This window comes from Phaenicophaeus curvirostris, chromosome 4, assembly GCF_032191515.1.
Source record: "Phaenicophaeus curvirostris isolate KB17595 chromosome 4, BPBGC_Pcur_1.0, whole genome shotgun sequence".
In the NCBI taxonomy this organism is placed as follows: Eukaryota; Metazoa; Chordata; class Aves; order Cuculiformes; family Cuculidae; genus Phaenicophaeus; species Phaenicophaeus curvirostris.
This window is the reverse complement of record NC_091395.1, coordinates 2,812,013-2,839,944: the sequence shown is the minus strand read 5'-3', so window position 1 is coordinate 2,839,944 and position 27,932 is coordinate 2,812,013. Positions and strand designations below refer to the sequence as shown.

The 27,932-nt window shown below is 40.5% G+C and overlaps 1 protein-coding gene across 1 annotated transcript; it reads right to left on the bottom strand.

Annotated features, from left to right (window-relative positions):
• Positions 1-307: 307 nt before the first annotated feature.
• Positions 308-27,676, bottom strand: LARP7 (La ribonucleoprotein 7, transcriptional regulator). Its single transcript, XM_069855099.1, has 13 exons — positions 27,512-27,676; positions 21,051-21,259; positions 19,914-20,014; positions 19,723-19,806; positions 16,725-16,889; positions 15,987-16,095; positions 14,174-14,548; positions 13,455-13,584; positions 10,771-10,904; positions 9,751-9,869; positions 6,873-7,032; positions 4,837-4,928; positions 308-718 (listed from the first exon to the last, which is right to left on the bottom strand). Exons 2-13 carry the CDS (start codon positions 21,256-21,258, stop codon positions 638-640), a joined length of 1,758 nt encoding a protein of 585 aa, XP_069711200.1. The 5' UTR covers position 21,259; positions 27,512-27,676; the 3' UTR covers positions 308-637.
• Between the last annotated feature and the right edge of the window lie 256 nt (positions 27,677-27,932).

Genomic DNA, 27,932 nt, shown 5'->3' with positions numbered 1-27,932 from the left:
TCTGCAGCTGGAGCTACTAAGTGTAACAAAGGGGTTCTTAATTCATCCCCCAAAGATTCTTCTAAAACAGAAGCCTAAATTCAGTTTAGTGTGCACTCCATGCAAATAGATTTCGTTCCAGACTTCTCAATGACAGACCTTCTGACAGCTCTACCCACTTTAACCTACACGGATGACTATTTAGTCATCCTACCATCATTGAACACTTTGATGGACTAAACAGAGGCATAGAGAGGTTTGTTTAGCATTAACCAGCTTTATCAGTATCATAAAGCTGGCTGAAGAATTAGAAATGCACAACTAAAAATTTCTCAAGCATTGATTTTATTTTATAACCTAGTGTAGAAAACTTCAACGTACAAAACAAAAAAAAAACCAGAAGTGAACCAAAGCAATATCTCTCAATACATTTTTTTTCCAGAAAGCTTTACCTAAAGGCTCAGAAGCAGTAAACATTCAACCTATTTATAAATGGGATTCAGAACAATCTTCATACTTGCAGTCTGCAGTTATGAATCAAACGGACTGGGTTTTGATGCCAGGTTGAGTTGCTGTAAGCAGTGGTGTTTATGGGGTCTGTTTTCAGATGGTTTATTTTTAATACTTAGTTCACTTTCAGGACTGTGAACAGTCTTGGTTAGTTATCTTCAGTGAAGCGAATATGTTTACTTGTTTGTTGAGTCTTTTCAAGTCTCATTCTTTCAGCTTTAGCAATCAACTGCAAATAGGAAAAATAACACAGAAAAGTTTAGAGGAAAATTATATTGATCTGATTTTATCTCACCATCTTCCCCAATTTACAAAACGTCATAAAAGAAAGTTATCTCTGAACAGCTGAGCTAACCTGTACAGCTGATAAAGAGTGATAACAGCCCTAATTTAATCTATTTCAGTACTGCCTCAGAACCATCAAAGACAGTACAGAATCTCTCCAGTTGCTGGACTGTGCAGCATATTTCAGTATATCAATTTCTTCCTCCCAACGCGGTGAAGAGAACAAAACTACAAGTTCAAAAATCCCCAGTCTCATACAGTAAGTTCGAGCCCCTACCCTTTTATTGCATTCATGCTCTTACTAGTATAAGAAAAACAAGGTCAGAGCATTAAAAAAATGCCTTAGGAATATTGCGTCATTTTCTACGCTCCATCAGCAAAGAAACAAACCCACTGCAATCCAGACGGGGGCCATCCTGCAGGACACTAGGAGAACGGCACAGGAGGCACAGAGAACAAAACACTGACAAAACAAGTTCAAAACCATAATTTTTTTTAAGCATCCATACTCCAACAGTCACAGATTTAACTACTGTACTACAACAAAGTCACAGCGATACCAAAAAGCAAAGGTGCAAGCTTTGTTACTGCCCTGCCCCACTAAGACTCCTTAACTGTAAGCAAGAGCTCCTAAGGTTCACATGGAAATAAATTTATTTACTATTTATCTACATGACTTTGGTCACAGCCATGTTCTGCAGAGACTAATCCTGCAGGGATGCCGCTACACAGATGGTGGCAGTCAAGGAATTATGTTCTGCTCTGATGTTGCATTGTCTACCGTGCTGCAGAATAATTACACTGCCTCTTTCTCAACCGTTCTCCAGAAAGTAAATTGATCTAAAGATGTAACCAGGAGTTACTTTTACTCCTGGTATCTGAAAAAAACGAATTTTTACTTTTACTGGTATCTGAAAAAATGAATTAAAAGAGTAGAACTGAGTATAGTGGCTCATCAGCCTGCACTGGAAGGAAAGTTTAAGGTGTGAAGTACCCAGTCCATATCTATGGGTGTTCCTGTACAAGCACCTCAGAGCTGAAGAATTTGCAAGAGGCCTCAAGGATTCTAATTTTCAGCTAATCAACCCAATACCAGCACCTAAGTCTTTAATGTCTCCAAACAGGTACCCAGCCTCTCCACAGGTACCAACTTCAAAGAACTAAGGGACCCCTCCCCACTGGCACACAGACAGGGAACACAGCCCCCAAGCCCCAGACATAAGAAGAGAATAGCATGGGCTGTGCCCAGGCATTCCCACTGCCCTCCTGCCCCATATACTCTGCAAATTAGCCCGCCCTTCACAAATACCCGATTCTCACTTCCTCCCCAAATGCCTTTCACTTCTAGCAGGGCTCCCACCCTCCTCTCCTGTGGAAGCTCCTACGAGGTGCAAAGGAGTCTCAGCAGCACCTCCCGCAGAAGACAAGCCCCAAGTGGAAAGCCTCCAGGTGCTCCCGCCTTTGCTTTGTGAGCAGATAACTTTAATCAGCCTCCAGAGTTCAAGGCTACAGACTGCTGAATTGCTTCAGGTCTGCATAAACCAGCCCTGCCCTGAAGAAACAGTTCTAGCAAGAAGGGTTTTAATCTGGATCACTAAATCACTAATGTGGAACAGCAGGCTAAAGAGTTTGGATTTGGAAGGGGCAGAGGGAGGCGACAAAGAACGACCAGCCAGGGGAAAAAAGCCGGACACTAAATACACTTTTTAACTGCAAAGGATAGCTAGGCATTACTCACAGGTTCTGGGGAACCCTGGGATACCTAGGATCTTTTGGACATTTCGTTTATTAAAAGACCTATGCATGGAAAATAAAATCCCTTAACCCTTTTTCTTTCTTGGAGGGGGGCCGTTCTGCCAGAAACCCTCTACCAAAGCAATCGCTAACCCTCATCCTGCCATACCACAGGAAAGCTGAGTGAGCATATACTTTATAGAACACATGGAAAAGAAATTCAAACTACCTGGAATGTGATACAGTCCACATACGTTCATCATCACTATAAGTACACTGACATCACTGCACCTACATAGCTTTGTATGGATGTAAATTTTAACTTAAACACTAATTGAAAGAAAATACAAGATGCTCTCTCTATTATAAAACAGCTAACAGGCAAACATTCATCTTTAAAGAAATCTTCTAAGATATTTTAAGCCCTTTAACAAAACAGATCTTTACCAGAAAGAAACACCAATGGCAGACTCAGATGTACATAGTTAATTATGAATAATTACATTGCTTTTTGCCTTCCTTTTATTGTGACCTTCAAAAGAAGTCAACTTGTGAGTACTTTTCAGGAGTTTTCAAATAAAAGATTAAAATTAATAACAGAGAAGGAAACTGCTTCATGTTATCAGTCTATATTTCTGCAATGCAGCCTGCCACAAAGTAAGGAAAGGGTTAAGAGTTACTGACTACAGCCAGGCATTCTTTCCTCAACGTTTTGCTTAACGGTGTTAGCATTTAAATAGCATTCACCCAGCTTTGAAGTTAACACCTCCTAGAGCGGCAAGGTGTTGAGTAAGGTTGAGGAGCAGGCGTTTGCATCCCCACTGCTGTTATTGTCAAGCAGAACCGAGACAGTGTGTATCCCCAGGCCTCGATGAGGTGCATTCCTGCCCAATTTACAGCAATTTTACACTGCCCAATTTACACCCATCTTCATGGAATCATAGATTCACCAGGCTGGAAAAGACCTTTTGGATCATCAAGTCCAACCATTCAAAAGATGAACATCAGGGCACCTACAGTCCAAATCAAAGGCAAAGGTATCACAGGCACCTTTTGTTTCAAAAGGTAAAAGTAGGTTTAAAAAAACTGGCAGCACTCAGTAAAAAGCTTCATATCCTCTTGCTACATATATTAAAGAATAATGGCTACAGCCAATGCCAATTTTATGCTTTATAACAAAACTAAATCAGTAATTTGGGGAAATTCTTTATGCACACTTTTTTAAGAGAAAGCTAGATTCATTAGTTTATGGGATCTCTGAAAGAAGATTTAGACAAACAAGATAACAGATGCAAAATATGCCTTCTCTGTGACAAGATTTTGACCTGTACAGATCCTGTTCCTTTAGAGCAATGTAATGTGGCTTTGTTTTTTTTAATTCTATGCAGAACAACTAGAAAACTTTTGGAATTCTGTGCATCTAGGAAACTAAGTCTCCAAAACCACCAGTAAGTAATTAGGGTCAGATGATTTTGAAGTTTTGCAAGCAACAGCGTAAAGATTCAGGTTAAAGTAAACTCAGAAGCCTTATCGGCAGCGTGGGTGAAGTAAACCTAGCAATAAAATGCCTGTGAAACACTCTCTGGCTCCCCTCTGTCAGGCAAAGAATCTGATCAGCTTAATCGTGAACCCTTCACGCCTGGAAGGACCTTCTGGGGCAGGAGTGGAGACTGCAGCCTGCAAGTTCATTGCAACACTCCCTCAACCCTGGCCCAGCAGGCACACCAAGGCTGGCTGGAAGGAAGTTTCACTAGCTGTGGAGGCAGTTTTGGTCTAGAAGCAGCTCAGCTATGGATGCTCACAGCAGCATTCAGGCTTGTCTGGATCAGGACACAGACACTGGTGTACAGACTCTTGACCAAACTAGGAACACACCAGTGTTCACCACAGCACGCAACTGTATTATAATATTGTGTAAGTTGTGAGTAAAAGAGATTCATTCTGAAGTATTTACCATGCTAGAGAATTAAAACTAAAGTACTGGACTTGAGCACACTACAGCAAATCAATACTACTGTATTTTTTAATGAGGTCGTCCAGACAGGGTTGTAAGGAAATCCAGCCCACAAATTAACTTCATGCCTTTAGTTATGGACTTGCCCCAGGTTGTCTCCATAAAGAGAAGTGTTGCATCTGGCAACTAGACCCGGATGGCCACACATTCTGTATTTTGTGACTGTAAAACCCTGCTGCAAAGTCAGTAGAAAGTGATTGAAATGGACTAAACACAGAACCAAATGTCAAGGTATCAGAATGTGCAGATCTACAAAGAAAGAGTCATCTTTTCAACCATTGCTGTACAGGAAAAAAAAATTACTTGCAAATTACCTTCTCAGTGCCTCGCTTTTTTTCTCGAGGCTGATTAAGTTTAGCTTGTCTGTCCACTAAAATCTTCTGCCAGTAACGTTGCTCATGGTCACCTTGAAAAAGAAATAAACATATCAGCACATGAATAAAAGTATTCGATAAAAATGGATGTAGCGTTTTCACCTGTGTTGAGAAGGAATATCTTCTAACTAAGGTAAACACACATGAAAATACTTATTAACTTTCCCAAACAGGTATTTACCCACGAGACTTAAAATTCATAGTTGCAGAAGTCGTATGGCATTGTAACATCGGACTGACACACACCAAGGCGAGCAAAGGAAACCACTGTTAGATTCACACTCTGGGGACTTCCTTGACAGTTAGAAATATTTTAACGTGGAGGGCACAACGAGATGATGTAATTTGAATTAATTTTGCACTTTTCCCCCCGTGGCTGTTTTGCAGTAAGTAGCAGTTTGTCCCTGTTTCCTCTGGTCTGTGCTGTAACTACCGTGACAGGAATTTTGTGACATGATGTTGTACCATCTCAGGGGAAATCTTCAGTTACAGGGAAGTTCCCAAGCAATCTTGGAAAAGATTCTGCCAAAGTTATGGAATGAATAATTCTGAGAAGCAGGTTTGCATACATTTTAACAGCATTATTTATAAATTCGATCACAATAATATCTAAACATTACAATAAATGCTTACTGTTTTGTCAGATGAAAGCTGAAGCTTTTTCATTAAAGTCAAGTCCTAAAGTGTAAAACATTACTGGGAAAGCTTTAGTCCAGGCAGCATTAAAGATTCTTTCCTTACTCTCTCTCACCTTAGGCCAGCAAGAAAGGCTGAAATGCTCACTGGCATTCCTCAGGCACCTATCCATTCTCCTTCTAATCAACCAGTTTGAAAATAAATAATCTTAAGCCTACAAATGGACCAATCCTACAATGTAATACTTCTAATCCACTGCTAGGATTTTTTATATAAGGATACAAACCCAGAGACAAACACATACAGAGCACAAAGCTGTAAAATGCTGTGTTTCAAGTTGTTCATGGATCTCTGCAACACAGAACACTCTGGAGACAAATCAGTGAGTCTCAAATTTTAATTAACTTCGATACTATCACGAAGGTTAATGCTTCCATTACTGCTCTTTCTCCTGCAGTCCTTAATTGACATTTATGGGGGTTTACATGCCTGCACGTGTGGGACTGGGCCCTAGAGTAAGGACCTGTGCAGCAGCATGGGAGAACATTTAAATACACAGATGAGAAAAATCTCATCTGGACTGTTTTACCCGTTTTATATGCATTTAGGATTTTTAGTGCAACTTAGAAATTTTATGAATAAAAATAGTAACAAAGTTTGAGAGACTTCCCCACACACAAAGAGGTTTCTCCACACTTGGCAGACCACTCCAATCTAATACAAGGTGTGAGTTTAGAACAACAGAGATATTTCAGAAAAAAATAGCACATATTGGGATGATGGTCCAAAGTGAGTCAGTAAAAATTGCAGTGTAAATATAATTAAAAAAGGGATTACCATGGCATAGGTTATGCCATCTCCTGGAAAAGAAAGATTAAATAGGAGGGAAGTGCTAAAACCACTGTTAAGGGTATCCCTGCTGTTAAGAGTCTTGTTCTGTTTTTTCACACATAAGGTCAGTATTTTCAAGAAAATATTCATTTAAAATTATTTCACATCATTGGAATGTTATAGTCATAATGTTGAAATATGAATTAAGTTCTATAGTCCAATGCCACTAGAAGTGACTTTAGTCCATCTCCAAAGAACAGAATTAAATGGATAAAGGCAACTAAAATTATTTTGCTCTGAGCACAGAGGCAAAAATACCTTTACTGCTCCCTTCACTATAACAGCAAAATGAGAAGACTCACAGAAAAAAAAAAAAAAAAAATCAGTCTTTTCCCCAGCTACCAAAATACTTAAATAAAAAAAAAATTCCATAAAGTTACCATGCGATACAATCCTTTTCACAGACTTCAAGTCTTCTCCTGTATTACCATCATAAAAAGAGGTCTTACCAGTAAGAACTTCGAATTTCCAGTTGTTTTTGATTTGTATTTCTTTGTGTGATTTCATGACAATCTGCGCATCCTCAGGAGTTTTAAACCGGACATGGCATTCCGTGTCTCCCTCCAGCATGTCAACATAGGCAACATCAGCCAGCGCTGCCAGAGCATCCTATCAGAGCATGTAAGAGCACAGACCATAAACCAGGCTTTCAGTGAGAATATAAAACAAATTACTTCTTGACCATTCAATTTGTACGTCACTGACATTTTCAAAAAGGTCATGAAGTAGAAGGCAATAACTGAACTTTTTCATTTAATTAATGAATCTCATGCCTATTAGTTTTGAATGAAGATTTTTCATAAGATGGTTTTAACATCATTCTTATTTATGAGCCTATGTCTATTCCTCTGTCATCCTGCCCTACAAGAATTTAAAGCAGTAATTCCTTCAGATAATTTTTCTGCATAAGAATAATTTTACTAATGGAGCATCAGGAATTATACACTTATTTCACTACCGTGTCTGTATGGACTTCTTTTACAAAGACAAATTACCTGTGTACTACAACACTGATCTATGTCTGTCCAACAGAAAAATATCTGACTTAATTCTATGGGTGAAATATATAAAAGCAGGCTCATTCACAGCAGATTACTTGAGATATGAGTCATAGTAAACCAGCCCTTCCTATCCTTATGAAGTGACCTCTGCCTGACAATTGTCCCCAAGGGCTGAAGGAAGAAGAGCCACACAAGCTCCTCCAGCTCAAAGTACTTCACTGGCAATGCCTGCTGTTAGGGAAATTAACTGAGACAAGGCATTCCTGGTCAATTTTGTTCACAGCAGGCAGAGTGAGAGGCTTCTATTCAAGAACCACACACCGCTTTTAACCCTCCACGACCAGGGACAGCCTTAAAACAAAACTCAAGAGGTAATACCGTTGAGATCATTCAAAAGCCAACCGAAGCTCCTTTCCACTCTTCATTCTGGTATCCCAAAGTCATGCTTACACGGAAAACTACAAAGACAATTTCCCGCAGCTGGCAAGTGTTATGATTTCTGAGAGGTGCCTTCATAGCAAAATACGGAAGTGGTGAAGTAAAAAATTAAATCATCAAAGTAACACTCAAACTATTCTACAAAAGATCTTTCCAGTGTGCAGAACTAATTCAGCCTGCCCCGTACTCAGAAACACAGATCAGTTCTGGAAGTTTATTAAGCAAAATCCCCTGGATGCACTGCTTTATGGCAACGTTTGCTGTAGCAACCAGCCCAGAACACAGGCAAAGCCAGGCCTGGTGGAAGAGTTGCCACAAGAACAACCAGCATGGCCAGAAAAATCCAGTCAGTGTCAAGTACAGGTTGCAGCTTCTACTGCTGACCCAAAAAAGAGCTGGTACATCTAAGGATTATTGCTTGTTCAACTACAGTTCTATTTTGCAATCATATGTCTCCCTAAAAACCTTGCCTTATTTGTTTGCTGCCGTTTTGTGAAATGTTTTGCTTATCTCCTTATCATGGGAATCACAGACATGATTATTAACAGCAAAGGGCACCACGACCTTATTTTGTGCCCCTTCACTTTCATAAAGCATTAGTTTTCCCTGAAATACTTTGTATAATTAAAAGAGTAGCTGGAAATACCAAACCAAGTTTGGTAACGGCTAAAGGAGGGACAGCAAGCTTACCTCCTGAGCACAATGTAATTTGTGACACAGTGAAGTATACACTACAGTCAAAGGGGCCCAAGAACCTTAGAGCAACCACTACCACATCTCACAACATCTCCAGCACTCAGGCAACTGCCGAGGCAGATGAGACTGATTGGATCCCTACATTCAGTCTGTTTTCAGTGAGAGCCCATTCTCATCTTTCTTAGATTTGTGCACGCACTAAACTTCACACTTGGCAGCAGCCAGTGACTTTCAATGGCCCACTCAGTTATAATATAGGTAGTTTGATACATCATCTCAGAAATAACATTTTGAGCCATTCTCTCAGTCCTAAGTGCTCTGAACATATACTCTAACAAGTTAAAAGCTGTTCAAATTCTACCCAGCTGTTACTTATCCAAAAGTGCAATTTGGGAAAGAAAATATCCTGTGTTACAGTCAAGGAAAATTCAGTTTCTGGAAAAAGGCTATTATTTCCTTTAGAAAACTTTTAATCTTTCAATTTCAAAAAGATGCAGCTAAAACTTGCTATTCTCCTTATAACAGACATTCTACTAAATGTGTGTAACCTTTCAATGTGAAACAAAATTTAAGTTAAACACTTGCCTAAAATTGAGAAAGAAGGAGCATTTGCCATAGGTGTGGGGAAAAAAAAAAAAAAAAGAAAGAAACGGACAAATGAATTACTGGACAAGATCTACTGCTGTCATTCTACTGAACTGGAGTTTTGAGAATTGTGAATTCCTTACTGAAGACAAGAGTTTTCTCATGCAAAGATTGTTTTCTTGCCCCCAAATTCCTGTTAATGGGAACCCCTCCAGTACATTATTACAGATTTCTTGATGCGAATTCAGATACAGAACGCCGCACCCACTCTGTCTCCAGCTTCTCTTTTTAAAGCGGGAAGAACTGCTCATCCTTAGAGCAATATTTATTCTTGTCATTATTTTCATTATAAACTTGACATTGCTTGAAGCCCTCTAAAAGCTAAGCCTGGCTTTGAAACACCCTCTTTACCATGTTTTGCTGTTGTAAAATCTGCCATTAGCAGGTACTAGAGAAGAATCTGTACACAGCTACTGGCCAAACAAGTCAAAAAAAACAACAACAACAAAAAAATCAGCAGACTTGTTTCAATGGAATCCATATTCAGACGTGGGGGGCACTGTAAGAGGAAAGGCTAACAGCTACCCTGAGGTTACAAAGGCGTTACCTTGATCTGCTTCCTGCCCGGCAGGGGCTCGGTGCTAATGATCTTCACAATTACTCCGCTGACAAACTGGGGCCCCATTGTGTTCGCCTTGGCAGGAGGGGCAGAGTCCTCCCTGGTGGCTGGGCAATGTGAAATGGGGGAAAAAAAGTTTTTACATTTATTAGTTTCACAAACTAAAGATGCTATGTAAGCACATAAACGTGATGTACACAAGAAATAACACAAGAGGCATCAAATACTGCTACTGTAGATTAAGTCATTTTAACCTATATATTATTTTATCTGTACCTAAGGTAAGGTCAATGTGAGCAAAACAGAAAAAAGGACAAAGAAAGTAGCTTCAAGAAAAGTCTTAGAGAAGTTTTTACAGCCTACAGTGTCTCCTTATCAAAATAATTTATATTCTATTGATTACAGTCAATAGTTGAACCCTCATATCCTCTAGATTAAAATAAGCAGACTGGTATTGAAATGTCAGTACTGAAGTTAGTGAAGTACAGAGGATCCCAGAGCAGGAAAAAAGCGATTTTGTCTCTGGAAAGCGTAAAAATTTAACTAAGAGAACATACATACAAAGCTAATTTTAACCATAAAAGTGATAAAACTCAACTGCAAGCCATTTTTTAACGCTTTACATAGAAAAATTGTTTCATAAACCACTGCAGGTATAGTTAAGCCAAAGCAAATCAGGCCCAAGTTACATCATCAAAAAGGTGATTCTTGTTACCCCTCTGAGGCTTTTATAATTATAGTCACCTAAAAAGATCCTTAAGCTTAACAAATGCTCCAGGAATATGCTGAAACTACTTGTTTAGTCTTTACTTCTAAAATTATTTAGTCCCAAAGCTATCTAGGTGAGGGGGGGGCTGCTTCTAATAATATTTGGCATTCAGAGAAAGCATCAGCATTCCAGAAGACAAAAACATTTTTCAGTGTTCCTGGAGGACCAGCACCTTAAATAATTTATGTTTGCATGAATCATGAAGAAAACAAGCAAAATAACATCACAAACAGGATTACATTTGTCATTTTCAGATTCTGTTTCCATCTGTCCAACAGACTCAGGTTTGATCTGAGACATTGCTTTCTTCAAGGAGGCCATACTGGCTTTTTGAAGGGCCAGATATTCTTGTTTTAAATCCATCCACTCGGTCCTATAAGCAGCAAGACAGGCACAAGATGTCAGTTGTAGACAAGAAAATAACGTTTAGAAGCACAATAAATTAAGACAAAAGAGCTTACAAATAGCTGAACGTGCTGAGTAGTGCAGACCTTCCTTGCCATTAGAGATCTCCCTGCACTTAGGTTAAGTTCAATAACTGCATTTTTATTATTTTGCTTTAGCTTTTAATATTCCAGACAAATTCTAACAAGATCAACCCATCATTCAAATACAGAGACTCCCTAATTTGTTTTACACAGTGTGAAAACCTATAGGACAGCTTGGAAAACTGAGTTTTCTACTGGAACTAGAGCACAGGCACTAAAATCGGAGACAGTGAACTCTTAATTCACTGAATTAGCTCAGTGAACTCGCTCCTGTGTTACTATACTAAGACCCAGTCATTTTCTAGAAAAATCATTGATGGAAAATCAAGAACTGGTTAAACTCACCAAAATCCTACTGAGATAAGAACATTCCTTACTATTCAAATGCATTTGGGTTAAAAAATACCACCACATGGAAGCAATTTATATATTTACATACACTTAACATGGAGATGTTTCTGCAAACAGCTCGAGCTTTGCTCCTCAGAAACACAATGCCTATAGTGCCACTGTGAGAACGACTCATTGTTACCCTAATCTGTGCTATCAAACAAGCTGATAGAGGATTTTTAAAGAGGAGGATATCTTGTGGTAATGGTTTTAGCTGTTAACACTGACAACTGTATACTTCAAAAAAGCATCCAGACTCACCCAGGATCATACATTCTCAACAGAGCAAAGACATTAAAATAACAAAAGACCCACGTAATGATTCTGTGAGATAAAAAGGCAACACCATTCCATAGGAGGTTTGGTATAAATACAAGCTCAGGGAGGTACTTCTTGTTAACTTGACTGGAAGCAAGAAGAGGACCCTAAGGAATGAGGCAGGCAAGTATTTGCAATGCTTATTCTCTTTAAAACTTATTTTTTTTTTCCCTTTGCTATATTTAACTCAAGTTTAAGACTCTCTCTGTATTTGCTGCAGGGGTCTCAGAATCTCAGTGGAATTGGACAAGCAGCGGTTTTTGTGGACCCCTTTTACTTTAACATGGAGGTGCTTTCTGTGATTTCAAAAAAGTAAGTGCTTCCATGTTTTAGTAGAGGTGAATCCTGATCGCAATACTGAACCAGCCAAGAGGTTTTGTTTTTTCGTCCCCCCACTTTCCACCCCCTTTTTTTTCTACACTTCAGTCACTTTTTTTTTTAAATCCGGGAAGAGAAAAATGAAGAATTTTGGCTAGAAGCAGATGGATGGAACGCTTCTCCAGCAAAACCGAAGAGCACAAGTGTTACTCAACAGGATTAATTTTTCAGTGGCCTGTATGTTAAAAAAAATTTTTGACTTTAATTTTTAAGGACTCCCTTTGCTTTAACATGGAGGTACCTGCTGCCTAAAAAAGTAAGTGCTTCCATGTTTCAGTGGCGGTGGATCCTGAAGTTCTTGGATGCATTTCTAGAAATTAATTACAGCTCAAAGCAGCCACAGTAATAAACGTCTGGGGTTTATTATTGCATTATCAACTGTGTATTACTTAAGGACCCCCACAACTTAAATGTGGATGTACTTGCTTTGCTCCTCAATAGTAAGTGCTTCCATGTTTTAGTGGTGGTGAATCCTTGATTCTCAACTGAATAACACTTCCCTCTTCCCAAGAAGCATATATTGAAGTGGATACTAAAATAAAAGTATGCATTTGCACTGCACACGAGCTCTCTGTTAAACATAAAGCAAGCACATATCACGGGAAGGACCCCCTCGACTTTAACATGGAGGTACTTGCTGGCTGCCTAAAAAGTAAGTGCTTCCATGTTTTAGTTGTGGTGACTCCTGAGAGGCCAGCTTGGTCAATTCCACACAGCAGTAATTAACAAAGATTTATTTAAATTTTAATATTTGAACCTATTAAGCTACAGGCTAATACTGTTGCTAATATGCAACTCTGTTCTTTAAAAATTGGAATTGCACTTTAGCAATGGTGATGGACTGTCAGACATACAAGGATTTAAGCAGTCTGAATTAAAACATTCCAAAGGTTGGTTGTATAAAAATTGTGAAATTGCTGTATGACTGGGTTAACTAAGCAATAAAATTTCAATAAAGTATGCAAAACCTTTCCTGTCACTGACAGTTCATATGTATAGCTGTATATTCAAAAAATTCTCACACCTGTATATGTTCAAAGACTTTCCCCAACTCCCAATATTTCAAATTTCCGAGGTCTGAAGAAACTGCCTTTGCACAAGTGCATGTAAAAATTCACGATTTGTGTGCACAAATAAGCTGAACCCCCATTATCTTAAAATAATATGCATTTTATATGCATATATGCATATATCTTAAAATAATATGCTATTACCAATACTGCAGTGAAAAATTTAAGTGAAATTAAAGCTATCAATGCTGCAGAAGGGTAGGAGGTAACTAAACAATACACCCTCCACCCCGCCCATAGACCAGCTACCTCGTAGCAAGGTTACATTTTATAACCTACTTGGAAAGTACTCTGAGGGGAATGACTTCTTCACCCATTTTGTGTCTTTCTTTGTGTTTTTTCTTATGTTTCCTTTTGGATTTTGAAAGGGATGTGTCCTTTTTCTCTTTGTCTTCTTCTGCAGAAACATCTACATTAAAAAGTCCAAAAGAAAAATGTTTAGGCCCAATATTGACAGATCCACTTTCTCAGCTACCCTAGAGTTCAGTCTCTAATCAGATTCTTGTCTACCCACATGTGATTTCAATGCATCTTTTAATCCCATCTATTGTTTTTTTTTTCTTATCTCATGTAAGAAACTAGGATCTTATCTCATGTGAGAAACTAGGTAGGATCATCAGCTTTTTCTTTTATATTTTAATCCTACTTATCTAGATTGTTGAACTGTCGCCATTTGTCTAGGCTATTTAATCCACCCTTTACTTCAGTGAAGTTCTATTGATATTAGCATCTTTGTGAACGAATTTTGCTTCTGATGAGATCTACCTGCTTCAGTGTTGAAAGTTCTTTCCTACTCTCCCTGCAGCTTATCTCTTTGCCGGGTTTAAATTTAACTGCAGGGAATACCATATTCCTAAACGTACCTTGTTTTTTCACCCACTGACCCAAGCAGAACAATCTTTTACCAGTTTTCAGTTTGAAACTCAGTGGGTTTAACCTGAAGCTTTTGAAATTTCATGATTCAGAAATGCATACAAAAGAAATGCAAAAAACTTTACCGTTGGAATCTTTTGGAGCTTCTGTTGGTTCTTCTTTTACGGGACAAACTTCATCCTTCTGTACAGTTTTCTTGAGTTTGGGAGTTGACGTCTCACCATCTCCAGAGCTGGTTCTTTTTCTCTTCCCTGGTCTGCTTTCCCAAGGTACCTCCGAGCTTTCGGTTCTGTCCCATTTTCTTTTCTCTCTCTTTGAGGGCTGCCTGTGGGTTTCGGTTGCCTCCATTTCTGAACATTCCGATGAATTCCTATGTCTTTTTGACTTGTGTACTTGCTCTGTCGTAGTGTTTGTGCTTGATTCCTTTGTCTCTACAGCTGCCTGTACATTGCTCTCTTTCTTGATTTTGGATTTCTTTTTTTTCTTTTTTTTCTTCTCCTCTGTATTATTAAAACCACAATATTTAAAACTGCCAGTGATTAAAAAGTAGTTCACATTAACTGACCTAAGTAAACAACATGTCATGATAACCTGGGATATTAAATGAAAGGCCTTTCTCTGCCACCTCTATCTATGCAACAAAGTTCTTCCATTCTAAGCAGAAAAGGAAAAAAAAGGTCACAAAGGCAGGTGGACTACAGGAAGAATTTACTTTCAAATTAAAGGAGCTAAACTTCTTTGCTTCTCCTTAAGAGATGCACATTTTGTTATGTCACCCTTTACTTGTCTTTGAGAAGAGATAACCTTCCTCCTCCCAGGCCAAAAAAAGAGCAGAAAATAAAAAAGACACCCACTTTGTATTCCGAGAAGAAAAGGAGATACTCGGCCCAATGAATATCTCACACCATTTATGTAATGAACTGTTTGCTTCCTAAATTAAAGAATGTTAAATTGATCTGAATAATACTTTATTTTCAATACTGTCTACTTGTTTCGAAGTTGTCATAGGCAGGGAACGGCAGGAAACAGTAGAGATTATCTCAAGTGGTTTTAAAGCATGTTTTAAAAAGCATGTTTTTATCTTTGATTTTTTTTTTTGTCCTAATCATGACTGGTATAACAAAGACTCAGTGATAATAGTGAGAAGTACAACATATGACTCATCATTATGCTCATGAAAAAGATGGGAAGATGTCTGAAGTCTGGGAAAAGGTATCACGTCATCAGAAATGAGGAAACATTCTGTGATCAAAGTTGAAGCATAATCCTGTAACGCTGCTTTGTAAATTACAGTAGATGGTATTTACTGGAAACATGCTCAGCTGTGACGTTGGGATTCCTTCTCAGGAACCGTAATTAGAAACTGTGAAAAGCAGGATTGTGAATATGCTGCTATAGACTGAGCTTTGCTCAAAGAGCAAGAGTTAAACAGGAAGAAAGGCAAAAATCTACTTTTTTTCACAGTTCTTTCAGAAAGTTTCAGCAGAGAGAATACCAAGGTATACACAAGGTTTGCCCTAAAATGTGCCAGATGATCACAAACCCAGCACTATCTTTTGAGTACAATTTTGCTGTTACGTCTGTATCTTTCTCCTCAATATTAAATATTTTTAAAACAATCTGTCTCAAATTTGTCAAAATTGTCAAAGCTGCTCTGCCAGCCTAACAATGACTAATGGTTGCAGCTGGCAACAGAGCAAGAAAGAAATTAATTACTTTATCCAGCAGGAAAACAAAAAGGCAGAAATTGAATGTATTTTAGCTTTATACTTGAATTCTTAAGTCTACATTGGCAAACAAACAGCAACATGCATTTTTATGTTTATAGTTTTTAAGAAACACGAGATTAGACTACAGTAATGCATCAGTTGAGAACTTTCTCCTCAGAGGCTGAGGCGCAGATCAGTTTGTTTCCTATCTCAATAAGTTAATACTTACCTACTACAGTGCTGCTACTCGTATTCAGTGCAGGAACAGGCTTATTCTTTACTGTTTTAGGGAAAATCCCAGGTTTCCGAGGTGCTTCTTCTGGCGGATTATTCAAAAACTTAAAAGAAATCCACAATCCATTGTTAAAAATGTATCTTTTTAGAAGAATCTCCATCCAAGTCAAAAACTGCAGTCCTGCGTTCACTCAAGAATGACGCAGTCCCTCATGATTCAAGAAGTACATATGTTGTTTTTTAACTGGCATGGTGAGTTTTTGGTGCTGCTTGCAACAGCTTTTTAAGTGCAGACCGTGCTAGATTTTCTATTATTAGTGTGATATCTTTATGCACCCGTTACCATAATGACATGGAAATACAAACGTGTTTAAATTTTCAAATCACATTTAAGTCAGGTACGGTCATGCTTGTTTGATGAAACAGCCAGTCCTCTGCTAAACCAAGGTCCTCATTTCTGTAATAGAAGCCAAGCGCAGCCAACCTAATTATTCCAACAGTACTCACTATGCTTCCACTAGGGCTCTAGGTTATTAACAGAATTACACTTCTGAAGATTTGAGGTCTGGGTGTAGGAGACAGGAACGTAACTCCTGCTAAGTTAAGTTTTTAAACTACTATATTTCAGGAATTCCTCTAAGATTCAATAAGTGAACTATTAAAAGCTACATCATCCATACAACAAAGTGTCAACCAGGAAGAATGTTAACAGACCAGAGGCACCATTACTCACCTCAATAGCTTTCTCTGCTTGCTCTTTAGTTTCGAATTCAACAAAAGCAAATCCCTTTGGATCTCCAGTACTTTTATATCGGGGTATACTGACATAAACTACATTACCACACTTTCCAAACACCCGCTCAATCCAACTGTGATTGACATTTTTGGGAAGCAATTCCTAAAAAAAAAAACCCAAACAAAAACCAACACAACAAAGAAAGGTCACTTTCTCACTGTTATTACCATTGTATCAGATGCTTTATTACATCTTCCAATTAAGAAGTTTCCACAACCAAATACATTTAAGTCTGATGTGACAATGTTCGAGAAATTTTTTCTATTTCAGTAAGTAGTCTTGTCAAGAGGTCGCAGTATCCAGACAGTAGAAACTGTGATCAGAAAATGGATCTCTAAACACTCACACACCCAGAACAGATACATTATATATATTTAATTTAGATGTTTTTCTTCTTCCTGTGACAAATACCAAGGTCTCTCCAGGAGCTGTAACTTTGCAACGTGAAATATCTTTGTAAATTTAAGAGCTTCAAGCAAACATAATTCTGCATTGTCTCTAGCTACTCCCTTCAGAGCAGTGTTGGTAAAACAGGTATCACAGGAGATTTTTCATAGGTCAGTAAAGAGTCGCTCAGGCTGATAAGTTCTTGACATTTTAAACTTAGCGAAACTTAGCGCAGTTAGTGCAGTTAGCACTTACAGCCTAGTTGATGAGTTGCAGCAAAAACTTTCAGCCAGCTTACTGAATGATATTTTTATTTCTTTAAACTCTTTACTATAGAAACACATATTAGTACATTGCAGACATCATGTCTTGGTTCCTAAACATTTCCCTTCACCAGCCAAACAGAAATCCTGCCTTATCAATTTCTAAATAGACCCAACTGAACACCACTAAAACCCTACTCTCAAATTCATGCCTAAACAACAAGAGAGTCAGCAATACTTCCTTTTTTTTTGACAGCAAGCTACTGCACTAAAAAGGTTCTCCTTGCAGGAAAATGTTATTTATCATATTCAGGTAGAAAACTATTTTTATGTGAACTTTGCCTGCCTGAGGAAAATAATTCATTATGATTTGGGTATAAAGTTGAAATGCCAGTTACTTAAGTTTCAAAAATCCTTCACAACGACGGCTTTAACTGCATTCTTTATATTAATTCAAGATAGAAATTTTTCTTTCACCTACTCCAGAATGAAATAAAACTTATCAACACTCTGACTACTTCTACTCCTTGCCACTGCTACAAACCAGGCCTTCAGCTTGGCTCAACATCTCTGTAATTGCTGCATAAAGAGCAGATACCTCATACACTGTCTTTAAAAAGGAAAACATCTCACCCTTTCAGACAGCAGTAAGAGAAGATAATGAATTGCTACACATTCTCTAAATAAGATCTCTAGGAATTCATTAACTTAACAAAACACACCAGTTATCTATTTTGTCTTACAGAAAAGCTTAAAATTGAAAGCCATTTAGCTATGTATTTAAACAATGTATAGACTGTGTAGCTCATTAAATTTCAAATACCTTTTCCCAAAAATGATATAGACAAAGTGTTTGAGAAGTTCTAAGCAGTTCCTGTAATGATGTTAGGGAAATACCACATACTTAAAAATCCCAATAACTTTTCTGGGCTTTTATTAAAGAAGGTAATGATCAGAGTAACCCAGCTTCTCTTTACCTGGATGATTATTATGCATCTTCATTACAGAAATGCTTGAAATACTAATTCATATGCTAGCAGCTACAGATATATAGCTAAATTGACATGAGCTATAAAAAGCTCTCTTTAGAGACAAAGGGAATTCCACACTGCTTCAATTCTATTTAAAAAAAACACAAAGGATTTTAAATAACTGACAGCTCAATCATCAGATCCCTTTCCATGCTACCACTTAAGTAGACATACAATATGATAATAGCTGTTCCTCTCTGACATATCTGAAATACCATGTTGAGACGGGGAGTTTTTCCAGTATCACAAGCTATTCTATTTTCATTTAAATTAATGACTAATTTCAGTATCAAGGTACCACAGGACAGTTTGCTCTTAGGAGAATTTGGGTTTGGTTTTTTTTTTTTTGGGGCCCCTTAAATATGAGACTTGCCCATTTCAGCACATTCTGCCCTTGAAAGAGTGTTTTTGTCATGACACTTGCCTCATCCATTAACAGAGCGTACCTTATAAAGTACCCTCAGTACCTTGCAAACTCAGCTAGTTCCTGTTTGATAAAACTAATAAAGTTATTATTCCAGACCTTCGACTACATTAATGTAATTAGTAAACACTCCTTGATACCAGTGCTGCTTCTCCAATGACAGCGGAAATAGCTAAATGCAAGTACATCTTTACTGCTAGCAGGTGAAGCAGCTCTTCGCTCAGCATTTAAAATGATTTATGCTGGTACAAGAAATCAGTGTACCAAACTAATTCCTTTCTTGCCACGGTCACTGCCAGCGCTCACCTACCTTTGTTTCATTTATTTCTCTAAGGAACACTGCACAAGCAATTGTAACCCCCTGCCCAGTCCCTACGTGCGTTCACAAGAATGTTGATACATAGATAAATTTCCAATACAAAAAATATTTACTGCATTAAACACGTACATTAACACTACTCTATAGGCTTTAGCACTGCAAGTTCAGTACACCTGTAACGCACTTCCCTACCTCTCATGCTATCCTTTACATCTGGACAAAAAAAACCCAAACAAAAACCACAAGGACAAATTGTATTAGCCTTTATATTTTATGTAAACCTTTCTTGTACTAAATCCATGAGGTTCTCAAAGAAATTCTGCCTTCTGGAAAAACGATGTGGATGCTTTATGCTGGTTTTGTTGTTCTTAATACAAGTCATACTACGGAATTAGATGATCATAGACAACACACAGGGGGGCTTGCACTCAAAGAATTAACAGCAAGAAAGCCTAAAAGGCTGTCCAGAGTTAGAAACAAAGCACTGTGCCAGACAGAAGCACAACCTTACCACATAGACTGTTCGACTGTCCACGTCCTTTGGTTGTTCGCCCAGTGGCTGGCGCCTTCTGATCCTAGTTCCTTCTAAATCCAACTACGAGTAACAACAAATGACAAGCATTTTCCATAAGACTGTTGCCTGCTTTAGCAATACTATCATTATTACTCTAGCATCAGCAAATACAGAAATGAAATAAATACCTCGACAACGGATGAACTCTTAACTGCTCGAGCTATCAATTTTCCATCAGTAGTCAACTTTTTCATTTTGTTGAAAGAAACAAGAAGAGATATGTCAACATCTAGGGATAAAAAAAGATGCAAAAGTTGAGGTGAGGTTAATCCAGAAAAGAAGCAATTGTTAGATGTTTTAATCTGACATGAAGACTAGCATTTTTGTAAAACAATATACCTATGCTGCCAAGGATTTACAGACATTTTTTACCATCAAAATTAAAGTTTAAAGTAAAACTATACTTACTTTTCTTTTGTGCAAACCTTTATCAAAGGAATTTTATTCTTTCACCTCCCCACTGATAAGTATTGTCTTTGAAAAGAAAGGAAGAAAACCCCCTTTCTGATGTAGTTTACAATACAAAAACAATTTGCATTGAAAACTTGCCTCTCCTTCAAGTACTCAATTAAGTGTTTAACTCAGTCTTCCCAAGACAAAAGAGTCCCTGCCTGCACTTCACTTGCAATGAGTCATGCTGCTGAAACCTTGACAGAAAACTATGGAGTATCAATCTTCATTAAAAAGTTAGACGTCCAAGCTCTAATATCTCTAAAAAACGTAGGGTAAATTTTATTTCTCTGAAGGGCCTTTCTTAAAGCTGGTTTTAAGTTAAATATAACTGAGGACTGTACCATGCAGTCACAAGCCTACGCTTTTCACCAGTGCAACTGTAGTAATGATTTACACCGTAAATAAACATGGACTCCTTAAGAAAACAAAAGTTACAGCAATGCTGTATTTATCACACATGCAGTGTTTTTTACAGGAAAAAGCCTGCTAGTCACTGCAGCTGATGTGCAAATTGATGTCTTCAGGAACTGGCAAGCAGTTTCAGAACTGAACTCAATTTTCTGTTCCAATGTCAAATCAACCATGTCAAAAATTGTCCGAAGGACAAAGATCCACAGTAGCCCTACACTGCAATTTTTAAACACTAGTATCAAGCTCTGTCTCCTGAGCTGGTGCTGGTTTCCAGCATGAAACTACTGTCTTCCCCAGGAGCAGACAACCAGCTCAAAAGAACTTGTAACTCTCACCAGCAACACAGTGCAGGAGAAAATTCAGCGCTTCTGTTTATTGAAATATACTCAATATAAACTTACACCCATCTCTGGACTTCTCTATTTGCTCTCGAAGAAATTTATCTTTGTGGAGATTAACGTCACCAAACCAGAAATCCACTTGTTTTGCTATATCTGCCAGCACCTGTTTAACCCTTGACCTCTTCTTTTTCTCTCTTTCCTTTTTCTGTTCAGTACTTTCTTCTTCCACAGCTTTGTCTCTTGAAGTTTCAGTCTCCATTCCTGTCATTCTGTCAACAGAAAGTTAAATATAACCCTTGAAAAAAAATTATATTAAAAATTATTATATTATCACAGAATCACAGAATAACCAGGTTGGAAGAGACCCACCGGATCACCGAGTCCAACCGTTCCTACCAAACACTAAACCATATCCCTCAGCACCTCGTCCACCCGTGCCTTAAACACCTCCAGGGAAGGTGACTCAACCACCTCCCTGGGCAGCCTGTTCCAGTGCCCAATGACCCTTTCTGTAAAGAATTTTTTCCTAACGTCTAGCCTAAACCTCCCCTGTCGGAGCTTGAGGCCATTCCCTCTTGTCCTGTCCCCTGTCACTTGGGAGAAGAGGCCAGCACCCTCCTCTCTACAACCTCCTTTCAGGTAGTTGTAGAGAGCAATGAGGTCACCCCTCAGCCTCCTCTTCTCCAGGCTAAACAACCCCAGCTCTCTCAGCCGCTCCTCATAAGGCCTGTTCTCCAGCCCTTTCACCAGCTTTGTTGCTCTTCTCTGGACTCTCTCCAGAGCCTCAACATCCTTCTTGTGGTGAGGGGCCCAGAACTGAACACAGTATTCGAGGAGCGGTCTCACCAGTGCCGAGTACAGAGGGAGGATAACCTCCCTGGACCTGCTGGTCACGCCGTTTCTGATACAAGCCAAGATGCCATTGGCCTTCTTGGCCACCTGGGCACACTGCTGGCTCATATTCAGTCGGCTGTCAACCAACACCCCCAGGTCCCTCTCCTCCAGGCAGCTTTCTAGACAGACTTCTCCCAGTCTGTAGCACTGCATAGGGTTGTTGTGCCCCAAGTGCAGGACCCGGCATTTGGCCTTGTTAAACCTCATGCCATTGGACTCTGCCCAGCGGTCCAGCCTGTTCAGATCCCTTTGCAGAGCCTCCCGACCCTCCAGCAGATCGACACTTCCACCCAGCTTAGTGTCATCCGCAAACTTGCTAAGGGTGCATTCGATGCCTTCATCCAGGTCATTGATGAAGACATTGAACAGGGCTGGACCCAGCACTGAGCCCTGGGGAACCCCACTTGTCACTGGCCTCCAGCTGGATTTCACACCATTTACCACCACTCTCTGGGCCCGGCCATCCAACCAGTTTTCCACCCAGGAGAGTGTGCGCCTGTCCAGCCCAGAGGCTGACAGTTTCTCAAGCAGAATGCTGTGAGAAACTGTGTCAAAGGCTTTGCTGAAGTCCAGGAAGACCACATCCACAGCCTTTCCCTCATCCAGTAGCCGGGTCACTTTGTCATAGAAGGCGATCAGGTTAGTCTGGCAAGACCTGCCTTTAGTGAACCCATGTTGACTGGGCCTGATCACCCGGTTCTCTTGCATGTGCTTCATGATAGCACTCAAGATCACCTGTTCCATGACTTTCCCTGGCACTGAGGTCAGACTGACAGGCCTGTAGTTTCCTGGGTCCTCCTGGTCCTCTCTGTAGTATATCATATTAAAAATTATATGTTATTGGTATATCTTACATTAAAACCTGCACATCCTCTGTGAGACTGTGCCATTTATTATTTGCAGCATAGAAAAATACTAAGACTACAGAAGATGAGGAGAATTAGGTCACACAATAACTGTAGTGAAGACTAAGCTGGAACTCATGTCTTACAGCATCTAGTACCACCCTGTAGCTAGAGATTCACTGGAGGAAAGTTGGTACCAAACCGCAGGTTTTTCTTTTAAAATTTGTACTATTATGTTAATTCAGAATGCCTTGTAAACAGCCCACCCTCCCCATTAGATTTCTATCAGCAGTTTTTGAATCTCAGCAGCAATCCTGGGATTGACAGTTCCTATTGCTGTTGTGAGTTATCAGACAAGCAACAGTATTTAAAGAAAAAATATATAGAAACAAAGTGAATTCTTTAAAGTGCTTGTGCAGGTCACAAAGCATGTTTTAATAATACATAACTTCCCTCTTACTGGCAAAGCAAGCCACTCGCGAAGAGAGCCAACCAAAACCAAACCTAAAAATCAGTCAATTTTCCTCCCAGAAATAATTTGCTCTTCACTATCCATATCTCTCAGAACAAATTGCTAGCAAGAACACATAAAAAACCCATAACACTATAAAGAATCACAGAATTGCTTAGACTGGAAAAGACCTTTAAGATTATTGAGTACAACCGTAAAGCTAACACTGCCAAAACCACCACTTGCACTTCAGAGACCACCCTTTTATGTAGAAGGTGAAGCAGGAAAAAGAAAAAAAAGTTGGATTATACAGAACACTTCTGAAGCAGCTGGCCAAAGGACCATGCTCAGCAGGCACACATTCAGTGGTTGCAAACAGGTTATATGCTAACACACATCCAGCAGCTGAAGAGCTCACTGCAAAAATTTAAGGTATAAACTCCAATAAAAGTATCGGCTAACCTTAATAAATAAATGCAAGACAAAGATGTACTTAGACATTGAGTTGACACTGAGGTCTGGCAATAGTAAAGTTTAGTTTTAAAATTTGTCTTTGTTACGTCAGAAATGCAAACTACTCTGTGTCTGGCCAAGGTGTACCAAAGGGCAGCAATTCAAAATCTTCTAATCTAATTGAATATGTTCTGACACATTCTTATTTGTGAGTCCATGTGGCAATGCGTGTGTGCTACACTTGGACATTTTTCCTCTTTGGTTAGGGCTCTTTCATCAACTGCCACTGACGTCAACGGCAACGCAAACTCTGTCAAAGCATCAGAACTGGGCCCCAAGAAATTAGGGATTAACTAAAGGAAAGTAACCTGAACATACAGATTTGCCTTGAAAAATATAAAACCTTTTTAATGCATCAATTAATCTTTTTTGTTCACGTTTAAACTCTCTGTAGCTAGTTGGTCCACCTTGAAAACTGCCAGTCATTGCAGCACTTCATTTTACGTGAGCAGAGCAAGCAAAGCAATACTGCCTAACCCAAACAGCTTTTTGAAAATAAAATTAACACAAAAATTCAGGTGATTAATGTAGCAATCACCATATGAAAGACTTCTCAGCTCTCTGCCAAGGCAACATAGAAGGAAACCTGAGTATAGCCATCAGAGAGGAAGCCCACCTCTACAACAGGATGACGAAAATGGAAATGGACTTCAAATTATTGTGCAAATCAGGCTTCCCTTGGCCGGATATCAGTGTCTCTCCCTGCTGTGAGCCGACCACTCCAGATAGTGAAAGGTCAACAGTCACCTTGAAAAGATAAGCCAGGTAAAACTCCCACCAAAGCAATTTAAGGTCTGCTCAAGCCCTCAGCAAGACATTTATATTAATAATCGGCAAAACAATATCCTACTTGCCCCAGCACTCTAGCAAGTTGCACCATTAAAGATAAAGCATTATTATGGGATAATTTTAGTAAATGAACAGTATTAAACGGCCACACAGACATACAATGAACGTGACTCGTGCAGCAAAGCTTTATTTTAAGAAGCCATCCAAGTGTTTCATGGATTTTGAGTCATTCAGCCTTGGGACACCCTTCCCACGACAGAGGTTCTTGTTCAAGCATAAATAAAACCAGCTGCAAGCTGTATCCCAGGCTTTCCCCCATGCCCCTCACTTTGTGCTACTAGCTTTAGAAATGAAGCTTTGAGCAAATTGCACTGGAGAAGCTTGGAAATGGAGCAGGAGCAAAAGTCACCTCTCAATCTATAACTGGAACCTGCATAGAATTTTACATTCAGCAGGGAAATAGTCCTCCCTGAGACAATACTATGTAAAAACTCAGGATTTAAAGGAATATTGTCTATAAGCATGTCGATAATTTGCAGCACTTGGTTTTTTGGGTGGTATTCTCTTCATTTGCAATTTCTTTTGCAAACCTCAACTCATCAATGAAAGCTGCAATGCCACGGTGTAAGACAGTCCATGGTTTTGACTTACCAACTCTTATAGTGCCGGCCTCACAACTACAAGTGCAGTTCTGATAAACAATAAAATCAGAAGAAAGCAAAAGCAGGGCCAAAACATCACTCTGTTAAAGCAAAACAGCTGCCATCTCTCAGCCTTCCTCAAATGAAATAAAATCAGTGTCTCAGTGTGTGAGTGAAACCAGGAAAAGGAGACAATTAAGCAACTCTAAGAAAGCAAAAATAATATAAATCAAAATAATACAGGTCCACAGAAATTTACAGTTAACTTTTCTACGCTTTTAAAAGGAAAGCGCTAAACATGTCAGTGCTAACCGGCACACAGCCAAGTTCCAAACCCAGCTTCTGTTGCTATCCTTTATTCTTTATATTACGCACTGATGCAAATCCTTGCTTGCTTTGGGCATTTTAAATAGCAAAATGGGGCAAAGCAGGGGAGGAGGAAAAATAATTCATAATACTTTTTATAGTATGAAAACGTTCCCACATAGTCAGTGGCAACACTTCCTCTTCTGGACTTTTAATCCAAAATAAACCCATGTATTCAGCAAACACAAAACTACTTTAAAAATGCATTCTATAACCCACCTTAGGCGTTCTTACCCTAATACACACAGGCAGAGGCTGCCCAGTTTGAGTCCCTATCCTGCCTGTAACTTTACTCTAAGAAAGGACAGGAGTTAATACATAGGGACCAGCACTACTTTCTTAACCTAAAACTACAACTTCCGGCTTTTTCCCCATTTCAAGGAATGAAACCAAAACAATACTCTAAACCTACACTTTAAGGCATTTAAGAGATGTCACGAAATTGGAATCATCACAAACAGCGAAGGCTTTGCTTCCATGTGACAGTGGTGGGTGCCAGACCCCACTGCATCAGGCCTGCTGTGGTTACCCTTTTTTCTGTCATCACAAGAGGCAAAGAAGGGGTTTTTAATAAAATGCAGGCCCACAGACCAAGACTATGACGTGATGGATTCAGCTATACAAACCAACAGTTCATCGACACCAGAAGGGCAGCGCAGCACTCTCATCCAGCTACACAGTCCACCCTCAGAGCCTCCCACCCTCTGGTAAACCAGCTCCACTCTGTGCCCTGAGAGGTAAGTTGCTATTTTCTGGTCCTTCCCTGATGGATGCCTGGGTTAAACCAACTCATTAAGGAGCCGCATAAGCAGCAGAGCTGATGAAGGGAAACAGCAGGAGTAAGCCCTCGGAAGCAGGATAGAGGCCGATACAAAAGCGAGACACTGCTGCGCACAGAGTGGCCCAGAAGCACTGCACAGCTGTAGAAACTCACCTTCTACCTTCTTCACCTTTCAAACAAAGGGGATACACACAACATGAAGCAGATTTTACTCCAACTTAATCTCTACCAGTGTAGGAATTGACTATATCTCAGTACCCAAGAAGGTCCAGCTGCACAGGCAGCAACCCCTGCAGCTTTCCACACCACTCATGGACTATGTATACATATAAAATACAGTATACATATAAATAGAGTAACGCAAGCCCAATGCCAGCCGCTCCCTCTGTCCTCCCCTCAACACGGGGCCCTCTGCTCCAATACAAGGTGCCAGCTCCTGGCCACACATAAAGGCACCCCAGCCAGCACCAGAATCTGAAGGCAAAGTCACCAGGTGGGCTTGAAGGACTGAGGCAAGAAAACCCTAGGGACATGTTGAGGGACCAGGAGAAATATACATAAAGAAAAAAGGGATCAGGGAGGGAAAGATGCCCACAGTCCAACACAGCAGCAGAGAGTGAAGGGCTGAGGCAGAAAAACCCTAAGGAGATTCTGAGGGAGTGGGGTGGTGAGAAAGCCTGGAGAAGGAGCCATGTACCCAGCTGGGGTTGTTTAGCCTGGAGAAGGCTCTGGGGAGACCTTAAAGCAGCTTCCAGTACTGAAAGGGGCTCCAAAAAAGCTGGGGAGGGGCTCTTGATCAGGGAGGGCAGGGACAGGACGAGGGAGAATGGTTTGAGCTGAAAGACGGGAGATTGAGATGAGATCTTACGGAGAAACGTTTTGCTGTGAGGGTGGGGCGGCCCTGGCCCAGGTTGCCCAGAGCAGCGGTGGCTGCCCCATCCCTGGAGGGGTTCAAGGCCAGGCTGGATGGGGCTTGGAGCCCCTGATCCAGCGGGAGGTGTCCCTGCCCATGGCAGGGGTGGCACTGGATGGGCTTGGAGGTCCCCTCATAACCCCAAACACCCCACGCTTCCACAACACCTGGGGAGAAGCGGTCACAGGGAAAGAAAGACGCACAGGAACCATTCCCCTCCCTTCTCCTCCTCCTCTTGCCCCCCCCAGCGGGGCGCATGCGCGGGAAGGGCGGGGGTCGGTGGGTGCGCGCGCCGGCCTGCAGCGCCCCCTGCCGCCCCCTCACTGACCTCCCGCCGGGCGGCGTCGCCTCAGAGAACGGACCGGGGTTGGCGGGGTTGGAGGCCACCGGGTCGTGCCCCCTCCCGCTCCCGGCGTCGTCGTCGTCGTTGTCGTTAACCGGCGGCGCCCGCGGAGGGAACTAATAAAAAAGGCCCCGGCGGCGGCCGCGCACGCGTGAAGGGGGGGGCGGGGGGCGCGCGCGCGTGAGGGGAAGGGTCACGTGACTCCTCCCTCCCACCGCCCGCGGTGACGTCAAGGGGGCGCGCGCCGCGGCGGGAAGGTTCGAACGCCTGGAGGGGCGGGGCGGGGAAGAATCACGTGACCGCCCCTCAGCGTTCGAGCGTGGGGGGGGGTCACGTGAGACCCACCCCCTCCCCCCGCCTCCCTCCCTCCCTCGCGAGGCGGTGACGTCACCCGCGCCCGGGAAGG